The sequence below is a fragment of the Gracilinanus agilis genome, chromosome 1 (genome assembly GCF_016433145.1).
Source record: "Gracilinanus agilis isolate LMUSP501 chromosome 1, AgileGrace, whole genome shotgun sequence".
Classification (NCBI taxonomy): domain Eukaryota; kingdom Metazoa; phylum Chordata; class Mammalia; order Didelphimorphia; family Didelphidae; genus Gracilinanus; species Gracilinanus agilis.
Genome location: NC_058130.1, coordinates 421,532,210 through 421,550,054, shown reverse-complemented (window position 1 = coordinate 421,550,054; position 17,845 = coordinate 421,532,210). Strand labels below are relative to the sequence as shown.

Sequence of the window (17,845 nt, the reverse complement as noted above, 5' to 3'; positions counted from 1 at the left end):
TAAATGATAATTGATTCAAGATAAGCAGCTGCAGTTTACCATAAGTCTTCCTTTCTCCCACATTACTAGTTGTTAGATAAACCATGACTGATTAATAAGTGAGCATTTTGTTGAGGGAGAACCAGTGCCCTGGTGTCCTTTGAGCCTTAACATAGCTGTGCTTGGCATTACTGAGGAGGCTTAAAAGTTGAAAAAAGTATAGGTCTAATGCAGCTATTCTCTGCAATTTCTTTGTGACTTTTGCCTTTTATATGGGAAGAGCTTTGATGAAGGCTGGAAAAAAGTGGGAGTATTTTTATTTTGACATGAACTTTTGATTTCATGGACATAGGGATCTCCTGGGGAAGAAGTGCTCTCTTCTACTGCAGATGAGCAGTTATCCAGTTTCGTTTATTTTAAAATAGGTTTTTAATATTTCCTAATTATATATGAAATAGTTGTTTAACAATCATTTAAAAATGTTTTGAGTTCCAAATTTTCTCCTTCTTTCCTATACCTTCCTCTTCCTTGAAAAACAAGCAGTTTAATATTCGTTATATATGTGAAGACATACAGTTTCATTTTAAGAGTTGCATAGGGCATTGAGAGGTGATGCAAATTGTCCAAGATCAAAAAGACAGTGTATGCCAGAGTCAGAACTTGAACCTGGGTCTTCCCGACTCCAATCTTTATTCACTATGTCACACTGCCTTTAAATAATAATAATAATAACTGCCATTCACATAAGATTTGCATAGAGCTTTACTATGTGCATATCTCATTTAATTATGATATAAATTTGAGAAGGGAAAAATTAAGAGATGATAGGTTAATACAATTGATTATCTTTGTGTTTATTTTCTTAAAACAGGAGACATAACTTCTCAGTCAGCTGATGAAGAAGAAAGATTTGTTGGTGTTGGCCGTCAGTACCAGGACATTTGCTTTCAACCTTTCAAACTTATTGGTAAGAAATGGAAAATATTTTTAATGTAGTAGCTGTTGGTTGTAATAAAGAGATGAACTAACTTTTAAAGAGAAAAGTAAAAAATACATAATGCAAAAAAAATTTTTTTTTTAATTTTTTAATAGAACCACCTACTGAGGACCACCTTTTACAAAATACGCTGTGGCCTGAGGTTCAAAAACTGTAAGTTATACTGGTTTAGGTGCAAAATCAATTCTGGTCTAATGACATAATTTTAATCTTGACATTCAATCCCATACAAAGTATTAAAGACCTTTTATGGAGCTTATCTCACATATTGTGGAGTCCTTCTTTCTTGCTCATGGATATGTGAGAATAAAGTACCTTGGATAATGCTAGGTACCATCCATGTGGTGGTGATCCCTGACATTTAAAGTGAATGTCTTTTTTTCCCCCTTTTTAAAAATTTAGAATAGGTTCCAGATTCCCCTCCCCCCTCCCAAATCCAACAAGTAGTTCCCCTGGGTTATATGTGTATTACTGTTCAATTATTCATATCTGCTGTAGAGCGATTCTTTAACATCAGAACCCCAATCATATACCTATTGCACTACATGATTGATCACATATTTTCCTAATGTATTTCCATTTCCACATTTCTTTCTCTGGATGTGTAAGCATTCTTTCTCCTAAGTCCCTCAGAATTGTCCTGCATCATTGCATTGCTGCTAGCAGAGAAGTCCATTACATTTGATTGTAGCACAGTGTATCCGTCTCTGTGTATAAGGTTCTCTTGGTTCTGCTCCTTTCACTCTGAGAGGTCATTCCAGTTCACATGGAATTCACAGTTCATCATTCCTTTTAGCACAATAGTATTCCATCACCAGCAGATACCACAATTTATTGAGCCATTGTCCAGTTGATGGACATCTTATGGATCAGAAGATGGTAATACTACTGCCCAATGTAGTGCAGTTACGGAGATAGGTAGTATTTGCTTTTTTTTTTTTAATTTAAACATTTATTAATATTCATTTTTAACATGGTTACATGATTCATGCTCCTACTTTCCCCTTCACCCCCCGCACTCCCCCCACCCATGGCCAACGCACATTTCCACTAGTTTTGTCATGTGTCCTTGATCAAGACCTATTTCCAAATTGTTGATAGTTGCATTGGTGTGGTAGTTTCGAGTCCACATCCCCAATCATGTCCACCCCGATCCATGCGTTCAAGCAGTTGTTTTTCTTATATGTTTCCTCTCCTGAAGTCCTTCCTCTGAATGTGGGTAGCGTTCATTACCATAAATCCCTCAGAATTGTCCTGGGTCATTGCATTGCTGCTGGTACAGAAGTCCATTACATTCAATTTTACCACAGTATATCAGTCTCTGTGTACAATGTTCTTCTGGCTCTGCTCCTTTCACTCTGCATCAGTTCCTGGAGGTCTTTCCAGTTCACCTGGAACTCCTCCAGTTTATTATTCCTTTTGGTAGTATTTATTTTAAAGGCATACATTGTTTTCTTTTCTGCATACATGGGAAGATCTGTTTCATTATTATGGGTACTGCCTTTGCCCTCACAAATCAGAACTACTCTCTGCCTAAGCTCATACTTCTTCATTGAGGCCAGAAGTGATGTTCACTAAAGGTGACCAGCCTTCTAGTGATTCATCTTTCCTAGTCTTGCCTTTATATGGTAGACACTGAAACCCAGCCTGTACCCTAAACTTTCCTAGCTTGAAAGGAACTATTAGAGCTTGTGCTATACTAGCTTTGCCTTGGGAACATAAAGTTGCTGTCACACCATGATGTGTGACACCTTAGGCTAGTTGATATTTGGTGCTGTATCTCAGGAAAGGTGACTAGTCTGGAGGATTCAAAAATCCTTTTAAGAAAGAACAGCCTAGAGACTTTGAGTCATTAGGTATTAAACATTCCATCTTTGGAATTAAGATATCAAAGGGGCAGAAATGTAATTTAATTTTAGGTCTGTTACTGATTCTGTACTATTTTATAGGATGTATAAATTGAGTGAAAACTTGAATAAGAGCTCTTTAGATAAGCTATAGACTCTGGAATTTGGAGTTGTGAAAAAAAAAGGTAGGAGCTTATAGAAAAATTGGGTTTAGAAGGAGCAGAAAACCCAGTATAAACTTATATAGGCAGAGTTCAGTGGACTTTGGTCAGATGGCAGTTTTGATTTTAAGCTGTGCTAGTGAACCTAGGTACAGACTGAAAAGTATCCTACTACTCAGGGGTCTTAAGGACCAAGAGTATCACCTGGATCTGATGGTGAAATGTTAATATAGGAGAGTGATTCTAAATATAGGAACTAGGTCAAAACCAGGACAGAGAGGGGAGTGGGAGTGTTAGTGCTTTAAACCTTAATATGATTGAGTGAAATTATGTGCCTCTAACACACCTTAGTTTTTTCTGTCTCAAACACATACACACGCACATTGATTTAATCATATGTACATACTTATTCATTATTTTGTCATTTATATCTATATTTATGAAGTTTCTTCTACTTATTCAAGGATCTTTGACTTTTTCTGTTTGAATGCTCCCTTCACCCATTGAAAATTACAAACCTTCATTGATGTGGCAGATGGTTGGTTTATTTTTTTTAAACCCTTACCTTCTGTCTTAAAATCAGTATTAAAAATTGGTACCAAGACAGAAGAGAGGTAAGGGCTAGGCAATTGGAGTTAAGTTACTTGTCGAGGGTCACACAGCTAGGAGGTGTCTGAGGCCAGATTGGAACCTAGGACCTCCCAACTCCAGGCCTGGCCCTCTATCCTAGCTTCCCCTGGAAATAGAATCACTAGGGCTTGGCAATTGATTTACTGTAAGGAAGAAAAGTTTCAGGATGAGTCCAAAGTTGCAGAGCCAGTGCAAGTGGAAGGATGATGATGCCCTCAGCAGAAAAAATCAGTTTAGAGGAAATATTCCGACTTTCATTATGTTCTTTGGGTTTTTTCCATTATAACCTGTCTGAAGTAGAAGTTAACCCTGTGGTTTCCTCCCACATTCCATAGATCTGCACATTTTTTCTTAAGTACAAATTATCTGATGTGCTCTAAGCTAAGTTTTGTCAGAAATCTTTTCCACATTTTTTAAGTATATGGGGGTTTTCCCCATTGTGATTTCTGTGATGGGAATCAAAGGATAAATTACCTTTGAAGCCCTTCCCACATTCATTACACTCAGAAGGATTCTCTCTAGTATTAATTGTCAGATGTAAGGAGTAAGAATTAAATTCTAGGGGGAGGCCTTCCCACATTCATTATGTCATTACACTATTTCATCACAGGTAATTATTTGGTTAGAAAAAGATTTATCAAAGGAGTCCTTTAGCACCTCCCTGGGACATAAAATTATAGAAAGATCTATGTGCAGTTTCTCAGCAATACATCCCATCTTTTTTTTTTTTTTTTAATGTGAAAACATCCACATTTATTCACTAGGGATCTGCATTTTAGTGATATAAAGCCCCTACTTTTCCATATCAGTACTTGTACAGGATTTAGTAACACAGCAAATTTCAGTATATAAATATTCAGGGAATCAGCAAATGCAGATGATTGCAGAAATCATCTTAAAAGGAACTAGCTTATGTGGGAAACAGACTAGAATAAAACAAAATGAAACACCAACTGTACAATTACAGCCCCCAAATAACTAGGATGTCTCCCTGGAGGGGTCCAACATTTTATCTCATTTGGGTGCTTGCATGTAGCATAATGCCAGGCTCACTTTTTCAGAGCAAGGCCAGTCCTGCTTCAGGGATCTAGGGACACTGGAGCAGTTGGGATCTCTTTCTCTGCTCCTGGGTTCAGCCCCACATTCCAGGGCATTCCTTCCACTGTTAGTTGTTAGTGATGAGTCCCATTTGCATTTATCCAATTAACATCATTTACAAAAGTATTCACTGCAAGAATAGAAATAACAATTTCCCTAATATGAGGCCATATTCTTTTTGCAACCATTTTCATCCCTGAGGAGAACAGGCTCATACTTAACATAGTTTTTGCAAGGCATAGCCAGAGCGAGATGACTCTGAATCTCTTCTACTGCTGTATTGGGCCACACGTCTCTTTGGTCTTCTGTTTTCATAGTCTAGCTTCCTGCATATCTTAGCTCCCTGACTTCAGGTGACTTGCTTTCTTGACCTTTCAAAGCTCACAAAGTCATAGCTATCTTTAGTCTCACTTAAAAGAAGGAAAGAATGGACACAGTAGAGGCAGCAGTAATAGCAAGCCAACAGGCTCCCAGCTTCATGCTAGCTCCAGGTGTAAGAGCATCTGAGACCCTTCCCCACCTGTAGGTGCTCAACCCTTGACTGAAACCAGCCAAGAAGCACCAAGACATGCCATCTTTGGCCTTCAGCATGGCCAATTAGCCCAATTGGAGCTAGTGCTAATCAACTCCACATAGACCAAGTAGCTTCTCACTGCCCATTGTCAGACATTGTACCCATTAACCCAACCTGTCCTATTCTAAATATGTGCTATGGCACAGGCACCTGGGCAAGGGAGGATAGCAGTATCATGGCAAATCCATCATTATAGGGGAGATTTTCTATCAATGGTGAAATAGTAATAGTGTCGAATGAAGGGAACCATTATCGTAACACTCTTAGTAACTTCAACCATTTGGAAAATAACTCCAAACTGTGAGTAAGAGGAAAACTGGTGTAAAATCCTTCTTTATATCAGTAGAGCCACCTTCACTATGAGCATTTTGTTAAAAATAACGCAGTAAATTGGGAAGAGGATAGACTAACAACAGCCACAAGTTGCTGCAGCCATGAGAGATGCCGCCTGCAGCAATTGCAGCAGCTATAAAAGCTCAGGGGCTTGGGCTGTTTAATGTGGTTCCAAACAGTGTTACACCCTCCTTTGGCCCTTAGGACATTGTTATGTTTCAGCATGGTACACTAATGGATACTCCTGACAGCCCTGAGTCATCTAGAAAAGGTCCTGTGTTCAGTGTGCTGCATCAGAAAGGGGGGGACAGGAGAGAAGGAGAGGAAAGGTGATAACAAGACCAGATTCCGGAGGCTGCTGTTCTCCAAACTCTTTAATAACCTGCTGTCTCAGTGAAGGCGACTTCCCTCATTGTCCTGAGTCACTGCTAATGTGGGTACTGTGGTTCCAGTGCAGAGGGTCACTCTCTCATTGCCCACATCCTCCTGCAGATCCTCTGGAGCAGGAGGTTTTCACCTTGTTCCTTTTTGTCTTTCCCTTTGGCAGACTGGTGAAGCCTGTAGATCTCTTTTTAGAAGTTTTTGTTGCCTCCATTCCTAATTGAGGGAAATTCTACATTTCCTTTGGAGATTAATCAGAATTCTTCCCCCCCTCCCTGCCAAGTTCACAAACCCCAGGGCAAGAGCCCCTATTTAAAATGAGATATGGCACCTTCCTCCAGGTCTTGACAGTGTGTCAGCAGAGTGCATGCATCACACACCTGCATGACTGGCCATGGAAGGAGATGAGCCATCTTTCTCTCTGCTTTTCCACATGGCTTTTTGTTGGCAATTATGCTGCAGCCATTTCCTGGGCTTCATTAGTTGCCCTTGGCACACATGTGATTTGGGTTCTTTTATTCCTTCCTTCTCATCTGGTTAGTTGTTGGGATGGGACTTGTGATTTCGTTGGTATACGGAAGCACCTAGGTTGCTTCCCTAGCAATGCCAGTCAGAACCATTTCTGATTTCTAATTTTAGAGAGTGCCCTACATCATTGGAATGGTAAGGGACTTGTCCAAGATCATACAGTGTAATATAGGATTTTAACCTTGCCATGTTGGCTTAGGGCAAACCTGTCAGTTGTCCTGGATGGAATGTTGAAGGTGGCATAAGCCACTGGGCAGATATCAACTGCCAGTGGGAGCAAGAGTATAAAAAGCCCTGGAGACCCAGGCTGGGTACTTTCCCTGACCTGACTTCACCCTGACCACTCACTTACCCCTTACCCCTGGTCCCAGGTGGTGGGAGTGAAACAGGTGGTGGGAGTGTGGATAGTGGGTAGGACTAGAATAGAGTAGGATTTTAAGACACAATTTTCTAGAGCAACACAATATTATTGTTATCATTATCATAAAGATCAACTTTATTTCCTAATCAGAGACCATATCACTCTAACTGAGGGCTCCATGTCCCCGGTCAGCTTAGACCTTCCAAGTATTTCTACTGGCTTTAGTCAGATATCTTCAACAACAGATCTTAGTATTTCCTAGCCCTCTTACCATTGCCTTGTTCCCTACCCAGTTACCAATAAACCCCATAGCCTTAACCAGTGAATCCTGTGGTTATTTCCCTACCATCAAAGGAAAGGATTCTGAGCAGTTTGGGCAGAACAAACTCCATTGCTGAGGGGCAGGAACTTCTACATCCACTTCCTGCCAGCCTGCCATTAACCAATAGGAGCTTATTTCCTCAGCAGAGATGGGCCAGCTACCTGATATCTTAAAGGAGCCTGGTGGCCAGCAGTGAGGTTTCACTGGGCACTCAGTTTCCTGGGTTGGATCCCTGTACATTCGTAAACAAGTTACAAGCCCAACCGAGGTTTACTCACTCCATCCTTACAACCAGCACCATCCTCCTGCTAGCCTTGTTACCAGCTTAAGGCCAGTGTGTCCCACTTGTTAATTGCAACAGCCAGAATGTTCCAGAGGCTGGACTTAAACCCAGGACCTTTGAGCTTCAAGGTCATCTCTCAATCCATTATATTGTCTCTATTTTGTTGTTGTTGAGTCATTAAAGTCATGTCTGACTCTTCATGACCCCATTTGGGATTTCATTGACTAAGATACTGGAGTGGCCTGCCATTTCCTTCTCTAGTTAATTTTACAGATGAGGAAACTGAGACAAACAGGGCTAAGTGACTTGCCCAGGGTCACACTGCTAATAAATGTCTGATGCCCGATTTGAATTGAATTGAAGATGAGCCTTCCTAATTCCAAGTTCTGTGCTCTATCCACTGAGCCAGTATTGGAGTTAATAAAAACATAGGTCTTGGGGCAGCTGGGTGGCTCAATGGATCGAGAGTCAGTTCTGGAAATGAGAGGTCTTGGGTTCAAATGTGACCTCAGACACTTTCTAGCCATGTGACCCTAGGCAAGTCATTTAACCTCAATTGCCTTGCCCTTACTGCTTTTTTACTTTGGAAACACTAGTTATGTTGATTCTAAGACAAAAGATAGGGGTTTAAAAAAAAAGGTCTTTGTTCTAGGGAGAAACTTAAAGTCATTAAAAGCATTGCACAGTTTTCCAAATGTAGCCCATCCTGTTTTTTTACTATTTCAATTCTGGGCCCATTTTATTGACTGATTATTACTCATTATTTTTATTCAAGATAAAGGAACTGATAGGTGAGCTTACCAGCTAAGTGTTCAACTGTACATATACTGGACAAACTGTTCTCCATCTACTTGATCCCAAATTCTTTAATATCTGTAGCCTTTTCTATACTTCTCCAGCCACCTACTTGGTCCAAATCCTCAGCATCTTTTCCCTAGACCAGTGATGGGCAAACTATATCCAGCTGGCCAGATGCGCTCCCCCCCACCCCCCACATTATTCCTAATCTGACTAATACAATGAAACTTCAAAAGAGTTGCCTTAGAAACAGACTGACAGATGAGCATTTCCTTTCCTTTGGATCCCTCTTTAAAAAAGTTTGCTCATTACTGCCCTAGGCCTACACTATTGCAGTAGCCTTTTTATTTGTCTTCTTGCTTCCGGGTTCTCCACACTCCTCTGCCCTCCACAAAGCTGCCAAAGTGATTTTCCTTTTTTTAAAAACATCTTTTATTCTAGATGAGCCCTAAATACAACAAACATTGCATTTACCTTGAAACTGTTAATCTCTTTTGTGTATAGCTCACTTTTCCTTTTATATGTATAATAAATTTGATGTTACTTTCAAAGACCTCATTCTTGTCTGTGTTAACTTTTGGGCATCTTCAAATCAGTCTTTTCTTTTCTCTTTTATTTCCAAATTGATATTCCTAAACATAGATTTGGCCATGTCACCCCCTTACTCAAGAAACTTCATGGAATCCTTATTTCTTGTCGTATAAAATTCTTCTAACTTTTAAAACCCTTTGTAATTTGGCTCCAATCTAATTTTCCATATTGATTTCATAGTATTCTTTCTTACTCAGGTTATATTCTGGACAATCTAGTTTACTTGCGTTTCCTGTACATGACATTCTGTCGTTTAATCATTCATCTCTAGTTCTTTGCAGGGGCCAGGTGTCCTCTGTGAGATACAATTCCTCCTTCCTCTACCTCTTGGGAGCCCCAGATCAGATCAAAGTATAGCTCAGGTGCTACCACCTACAGGTGACCTTTCCTGATCTCCTTAGTTGTTAGTGTTCTTCCTTGACTCCCCCTTCCCAAATGTATTTTTTTTCTCTCCATATATGTTGTAGGCTTATCTGTGTACTTGCTGTTCTCTTGTAATATATAATTTAAACTCCTTCAGGATTGAGACACTTTTGTCTTTGTCCTTATGTTCTTTGTGCCTGGCACTGAATAGACACTTAAATAAAGGATTATTAAATCAAATTTTATTGAATTGAACTGATTTTTTTCTGAGAGGATAGATATACACCAAGCCCACTACTAAGGCATAAAAATACAAGATTAACTGCACATTTTAATTTGGAAAAGCACATACTAGACTTTTAAGAGGACAGTGAAAAGATGTTGTGTGCCTGTTTGCTAGGAGAGAATTTATGGAGAAGTGTCAGTTCTGATTTCCTTGGACATTTTTTTTATGGGATGGGGGCTGTACAGATTCCCTTCTGAGAGTAAATTCTAATTAGACAAGCAGTATTTATTATTCCTGTCTCCTTTACCCATATTTAAAATACCCTGAATGAACTATATACCTGAGAGAGACTTTTTTTTTTAAATTTTTAAATTTAAGTATTTTTCCATGGTTACATGATTCATGTTCTTTCCCTCTCCTTTTCCCCTCCCTAATGACAAATAATTCTACTAGGCTATACATGTATTATCACTCAAAACCTATTTCCATATTATTAATTTTTGTAATAATCTTTTAAAAACCAAAACCCCATATTCAATACCGATATAAACAAGTGAAAAATCAAATGTTTTCCTTCTGCATTTCTACTCCCACAGTTCTTTCTCTGGCTATGGATAGTGCTCTTTCTCATAAGTCCCTCGGGATTGTCCTGGATCATTGCATTGTTTTCAGTAGCAAAGTCAATTACATATGATTGTCCCACAATATTTCAGTCTGAGAGAGGCTTCTTGATCTTTTTTTCCTAAAGTATATGACTTACTTTTTTTTTTTTAAGGTATGGACATGGTTATGAAATTTTTTGTGTTGCCTGTAACAATTCAAATACCGTGATTGCCTCTGCATGTAAGGTAGGGCATTTTCCTTTTTATTATTTAGTACAATATTTGTGATCACATTTATTTTTGGATGGTATTGGTCCTAGGAAGAACTCAGGAGAGTTATTTATTTTTTAGAAAAAGCTCTACCTTCTGTCTTAGAAATAATGTTGTGTATTGGTTCTAAGGCAGAAGAGTGGTAACGGCTAGACATTGGGAGTTAAGTGACTTACCCAGGGTCACACAGCTAGGAAGTGTCTGAGGCCATATTTGAACCCAGGACCTCCTATTTTTAGGCCTGACTCTCAATCCACTGAGCCATTCAGCTGCCCCTGAGTTACTTATTTTTAAACATTTGGCTTAAGAATTATCAATTCCTATGATTGATATTGTTGCTGCCAACCCCTGTTGCTCATTGTACCTTTGCCTTTCCTCCTACCCAGGGTCTCAATCTGCTGGTGCTGCTGTGGGAGAAAGATTTGCTCCTGCTGCACCCCCAGAGAAGTTAGTGTTTCTGAAAACCTTTCTACCCTGCCTCACCCAGGAGCCCCTTGCTTTGTTTTCCTTCCCCTTCCTTTCCAGAGCCTCTTACCCCACTTTACCACCAGCTGTCAGAACTCTTCTTGGCCTGTTTTTCCCACTCCTGCCCTATCCAAGAGCCCTTTTGGGAACCTGGCTAGTGGGAAAAGGTATCAAGTAGGAATTCCTACTACAAGAGTTGAGATTTGTAGTTGTGGCTGTCAGGCTTCCCGAGTTGGGACATGGACCTCTGTTTCCTTTAAAAATCTGTTTATAAATGGTGATTAGGTCATTTGTACCATTAAGTCTTATTTATCGTAGCTTAAACAGGCCTTTGTGGACTAGCTTAACTACCCACTATGCTATATTTCTCTCCCAGGAGAAAATGTGTTTGCAGTTCCTGATGCCTGTTTTCAGATGAATTTCTAGGGTGTTTCCCATTTATAACTTGGTGCCCAGTTGAATACTTTGTAGAGGAGAAGGGTGGAGGCTTTTGATCTGAAGTGCATCTAATAGTATGGTTAAGAATAAAGGAAACAGGCACTGGGCAGTGGGCATCTGAACCAGTTGCAGCCCTCTTCTCAGAGGTGTACATTTGCCCTTTTACTTTCAGTTGCCTTCTGGTGATGGTAGTCATTCCTCTTTTTTAATTGCTGTGCTGTAGGCAACAAAGAAAGAGCATGCTGCTATCATTCTCTGGAGTACCGCCTCCTGGAAACAGCTGCAGAGCTTACTTTTCCACAACCTGACTGTGACCCAGATGGCCTTCTCTCCAGATGACAAATTCCTACTTGCTGTTTCCAGAGATAGAAACTGGTCACTGTGGAAAAGACAGGAGGAAAACTCACAACAGCCAGGTAAAAGACAGCAGAAAACTGCCCGCAAGACTATGTGTTTCACTCATTTACAGCATTAGTTGGAAAATGAATGTAGATAATCATTAAGTAACTGAATTTTGAGCACCAAGACTCTGTGATGATGAATTTATTCACCAGCCTTGCAGCTAAAGTAATGAAGTGAGTGAGACTGGTAACAGGGTTTTCAGTAGCCCAGGATGGGATATATTAAGGATGTGAGTTATGACTTTTATAGTTGGGACATTTTATAAAAATAAAGCTAATTTATAAAACCAATTTTGCTGCAAAACTTGTAAATGACATATACTCTTACCTATGGATTTTATGTCAGAAACGTGGAGACAAAACAACTAAGAATAACTTGGTTTAGAATTTTTTTTAAAAGCTGGTAGTACTTTTAGTAATTTGAAAAGCTTTCTTGCCAAATTTATGATAGCTATATCTACATATGAAGAAGTGCTAAGCAATTAGAAATTATGTTGCATTTTGTCATTCTAGATACTCAATCTGTAAACTCTTGGATTTCTTCCTAACCATAGAGAAACATGGAATGCTGGTGACTCCATGGATTGAGTGGGGCCAGTGTGGGGCCTGGATTCAAGAAAACTTGAGTTCATATTGATCTCAGATATGTATTAGCTTTGTGACCCTGGCCAAGTCACTTAACTTCTCAACTTTCTCAACTGTATAATGAGAATAATAGCACTTACCTCACAAGATTGTTGTTGCTTATTAAATGAAATATTTATAAACTGTGATTAGCACAGTGGTTGGCACCTGGTAGGTGTTCTATAAATATTTACTTTATTCTTCCTTCCCTTATACTTTAAGACTCTAGGTGAATCTCTTAACTGTTTTTTTGGTCCCAATTTTACAGTCATTCACATGAGGGTGGTTCCAAAGCATACTGGTCCAAGTATATGTGGACCCAAAGGTCTTATAAATTTATTTTCTTTGTGGTTTACAAGTGAGCTCTTGCCTGTTGGAGGAGTCATTTCATTTCTAAGTGATGAATGGATAGGAATAGATCGAACAGGCTGTTCTCAAGGCAAGAAAACCAAACTATATAAATATTTGAAAATATTCTAATATATTAATAATTTGAGAAATATAACTTAAAGCAACCAAAGCAATGCCCCACACTAAATTAGATTGGCAAAGCTGCCCAAAAAGGAAGATAACTTGCCAGAGCTACAGGAAAGCGGGCATGTTGATGCCCTGTGGGTGGAGTTATGAATTGGTCCAGCCATTCTGGAAAGCAATTTGAACCTCTGCCCCAAAAGGTACTGAACTTGTCCTTTGACCCAGTGACACCATTACTAGGCCTGTACCCCACAAAAAGCCCCCTCCAAAAGGGAAAAGTCCTATATGTACACATATGGAATAGCCAGAGGAGTCTGCATCCCAACTCTCCTACAAGTGAGCTCTTTATGCAGATACCATGACTTGACGCTCAGGATGTTTTTTGTCTCCATCTCTATCTTCATCATGCTAACAATTCTATGATGATAACAATTCTATGATGATGGATTCATACACTAGGCACATTGAACTTAGAGGGCCCTTGGCCCTTCCCCAACCATTCTGGCCACTTGGATAACTTCTGCTTACAGCCTGAGCTGGGCCTTAATTTAATTTATTTCTTTAAAATCTTTCTTACTTTGGACTGAAACCAAGAAAACATGATTACTGACACCTAGTTTTTCAGTTTTCCTCTTGAGAACTGACCAGTAATTCTTCATTATTTTTGTCTGGCTCAGTCCTGTTATGTGCACTTTTCCCTGAACTTATTATATGCTAGAAATGATTGAATGTGTACACAATTTGAATCTATCTGTGGCCTTAAGGACTTGTTTTCTTAGGAGATTATTTTAGCTTCCATCTTTGAAAATTTAGGTTTGCAAGATGTGTGCAGCAGGTATAAATAGAATTAAGTTTGATAGTTGAATTAGATAGTTCTTGTTTGAGGCACAAGAGTTAATTCCAGTAGAAGGGAAAAGAAAATTATTTTGATAATATGCCTCTAATCATATTGCTCCCAAATTGGATCTCTAACTATTTCTCTCACATGTACCCCACTGCTCACAAGAGTGAGGCTTGGTCAGCACAAATCCATTCCCACTGTTGGAAAGAGAATAAAAAGTATGTATCCTACTGATTGTGATTTAGTAACACCATTTTCATACTAAAAAGGATTTAAACAATATATTTTTAAACATGTAATATACAGAAATGTGTTGCTGAGCATCATTATCTTAAGATGTGGTTTTATAAAAGGTAAAAAACAATAGCTGTCTCTTGTTTAGTAGATGATTTTTCAACTATGGATGCATTATTTTTTCCAGAACCAGCTTTTAGTCTCTGTGCATTCACAGATAAAAACACAGCTGTGCATAGTAGAATCATTTGGTCTTGTGATTGGAGCCCTGATAGCAGATATTTCTTCACAGGGAGTCGGGACAAAAAGGTGATTTTTAAAAAAAATTTGTTATATATTATAAGACTGTTTCTCTAAAGAGCTTATGGTATGGCATGAAAACTTTTCAACAAAGAGCTTTTAGAATAAGTGACAGACTTAAGGAGTAGAAGTACCAGAATCAAAGCTGAGAAGGTTTGAAGGGGGCTGGAGGAAGAGGAAACTGGAAAGTGAAAGAGACATTGTTTTTAGTTGGAAAGGATGGCAGCATCATAGAATTCTGAAGTTATAAAAAGGACTTCAGCAGACATATAATCCATATTAAACACTTAGATACTAGGTGACTGACTGACAAACAAGCCTTACTTTAGATCAGAGACGGGCAAACTGTACCCCGCCAGATGCGGCCCCCTGAAATGTTCTATTGGGCTGCCTGACATTATTCCTAATCTGACGAATACAATGAGTAGGATACAATACAATGACACTTGGAAAGAGTTGTCTTAGAAACAGACTGACAAATGAACATTTCCTTTCCTTTGGCCCCCTCTTTAAGAAGTTTGCCCATCACTGCTCTAGATTTCCATGAAAAGAAAACTTCTCATCACTTTTGTGAGTCCATTCTGCTTTTGGATTGTTCTCAATTGTCTGAAAGGGTTTACTGACAGCAAGCCTACATTGGCTTCTATTTTTTAAACCCTTACCTTCTGTCTTAGACTCAATACTTAATGTTGATTCCAAAGTAGAAGAGCTGTTAGGGCTAGGTAATTGAGGTTAAATGATGATCACATAGCTAGGAAGTGTCTGAGGCTAGATTTGAACCCAGGATCTCCCATCTCTAGTTCTGTCTCTCTATCCAGTGAGCCACCTACCTGCCCCCCATTGACTTCTTTTTAACTTCTAGTTAATGTGTTTGGTTTTGCCCTTTGGGACCAGATAGAACACTGAGTCCCTCTTGTCACAAGAGCTGTTAAAATACATGAAGATCATTGTCATTGGCTCTCCTGAGTCTTCCCTTCTGCAGGATAAACCTTCCTATATAAATGCTAGCTGTTATTATCATTAGTTCTTACTATTCTTGACAACAATGTCTTTTTGTTTTTAAATTAATAGAATTTTTTAATAAGTCTCTTAACTCTTCCCTTCCCTCTCTGCATCATAGAAGTCATCATCTGGGAATCAGATGTGTATATATAAATTATGTCTTTTATGTTTCCATTTTTCACTTCATTCTCTGGAGGTAACATTCACAGTTTATTCTTCAAGTATTAAATATACACTTGTGTGTGTTTTCTTGGTTCTACTCATTTCTGTGTTCATTATCCCCTGTAGTCCTTCCAAGTTCATCACTTCTTATGGCACAGTAGTATTTCATTACAAACATATTCCACAGTTTGTTTAGGCATTCTCCAGTTGATGGGCATCTCCTCAATTTCTAGGCCTTTATTACCACAGAGAGCTGCTATAAATATTTTGGAACATATAAGTTCTTTTCCTTTTTTTCTGATCTTCTTCAGAAACAGACCCAGCAATATACAGTTTTATAGTTCTAAGTGTAATTCCAAATTGCTCTCCAAAATGGTTGAATCAATCCACAGCTCTACCAATAATGTATTAGTGTCCCCATTTTTCTACATCCCTTCTAACATTTGAGATCATACTTTTTTGTCATTTTAGCCAGTTTGATTGATGTGAGATGACACCTCAGAATTGTTTTGGTTAACCTTTCTCCAATTAGGAGTGACTTAGAGGATTTTTTCATATACCTATATATGGCTTTGATTTTGTTATTGATATTGATCTTGATATTTGTTATTGATAGCTGATTATAGGCTTGAGCTGTTAGGGTTACCTGGTGGTAGATGGTGTATGAAGCTGCTGGATCCAGGTTAATCCAACACCTATTTATTATTCACTATTAGGAGAGGAAGGGACAGGATCAAAGTGGGTATGAAGTAAGATAGGAAAATTCTTAACCTAAATCTTTTCAAAGGCTTTGAATTAAAAGGGGACAGGGCAAAAATCTTTGCTGTGGTCTACATCTCTACTTCTAATTATGCTATATAACTAATTAAACCTTATAATTTTTCATCCAAAAATTATCTTTTCATCTTTTTTGTCCATTTATCAGTTGGAAGATGGCATGTATTGTTATGAATTTGACAAAGTTGTCTATATATTTTAGATATGAGACCTCTATCTGAGAGGCTGTCTCTAAAATTTTTTTTCCAATTTTCTGCTTTTGTTCTAATATTGGCAACTTTTGTTTTATTTATACAAAGCTTTTTCGATCTACTGTACTCAAAATTACCCATTTTAAATCTCACAATGTTCTCCATCTCTTGTTGACTCATAAATTCCTCTCTGGTCCATAAATCTGATAGGTAATATGTTCTTTGTTCTTCTAATTTACTTATGATATCTCCTTTTATTTCTAGGTCATGTATCCATTTTGATCTTATCTTAGTGAATGATGTAAGATAGTGATGGGCAAACTATTCCCCGTGGCCAGATCCAGGCCATAGTTTGCCCATCACTGGTGTAAGATATTGGGTCTAAACTTAGTTTCTGTCACACTGCTTTCTGGTTTTCCCAACAGTTTTTATCAAATAGATCTATGCTTTTGTCAAATACAATGTTACTATAATCTTTCACTTCTGTTTGTTGTATGTCTGACCTGTTCCGTTGATCTATGTTTCTGTTTCTTAGCCCATACCGAATAGTGTTGATAATTGTTGCTTCGTAATACAATTTAAAATCTGGAAGTTAGACCTATTTCCTTTATATTTTTTCCATTAATTTTTTTCATATCCTTGACCTTCCAAATGAATTTTGTTGTTATTTTTCCTAGCTCGATGAAGTAATTTTTTTGGTAATTTAATTGAGATCTCATTTTTAAGTAGATTACTTTAGGTAGTTTTGCCATTTTAATTCTATTGGTTCTGCCCACTCATGAACAACTAATATTTCCCCATATATGTATTTGTTTATTTATTTGCGCAAGCATTTATCTATCAATTCATTTACTTTTTTTTTAAATTTTTTTTTTATTTTAAGGCCTTTGCCTTCAGTCTTGGAGTCATTACTGTGTATTGGCTCCAAAGCAGAAGAGTGGCAAGGGCAAGGCAATGGGGGTTAAGTGACTTGCCCAGGGTCACATAGCTGGGAAGTGTCTGAGGCCAAATTTTGAACCTAGGACCTCCAGTCTCTAGACCTGGCTCTCAATCCCCTGAGCTACCCAGCTGCCCCTACTCCAATTATTTAGATCTGACTTTATTTGTATAAAAAGGGTCTTATAATTATGCTTATGTAATTCTTAGGTTTGTTTTGGCCGGCACACTCCCAAGTATTTTATTCTATCTTTGGTCATTTTAAATGGAGTAGCTCTTTCTGTCTCTTCTTGCAGGACTTTGTTAGTAATATATAAAAATACTGATGATTTATGTGGCTTTATTTTATATTCTGGTACTTTGCTAAAAGTATTGATAGTTTCAACTAACATTTTAGTTGAATTGCTAGGATTTTCTACATATACCCATCTGCAAAAAGTTTCTTTTTTATTCTCATTGCTATTGCTTGCATTTCTAATACTATGTTAAATAATATTGATGATAATAAGCATCTTATTAGAAAAACTTCTCCCTTGTCAATATTATGAATAATATTTGCTGATGATTTTAGGTAGATGCTTCATTTTATTTTATTTTATTTTATTTTATTTTATTTATTTTATTTTATTTTATTTTATTTTATTTTATTTTATTTT

At 38.1% G+C, this 17,845-nt stretch overlaps 1 protein-coding gene across 6 annotated transcripts in view; it reads left to right on the top strand.

Annotated features, from left to right (window-relative positions):
• Positions 1-17,845, top strand: part of ELP2 (elongator acetyltransferase complex subunit 2) — a 70,142-nt gene that overhangs the window by 43,786 nt on the left and 8,511 nt on the right. For all 6 annotated transcript variants that reach the window (XM_044657851.1, XM_044657852.1, XM_044657848.1 and 3 more), the window contains 5 exons: positions 851-946; positions 1,072-1,129; positions 10,248-10,320; positions 11,471-11,663; positions 14,009-14,130. In XM_044657851.1, the coding sequence (XP_044513786.1) occupies positions 851-946; positions 1,072-1,129; positions 10,248-10,320; positions 11,471-11,663; positions 14,009-14,130 (542 nt within the window). The remainder of the gene's footprint in view (positions 1-850; positions 947-1,071; positions 1,130-10,247; positions 10,321-11,470; positions 11,664-14,008; positions 14,131-17,845) is intronic.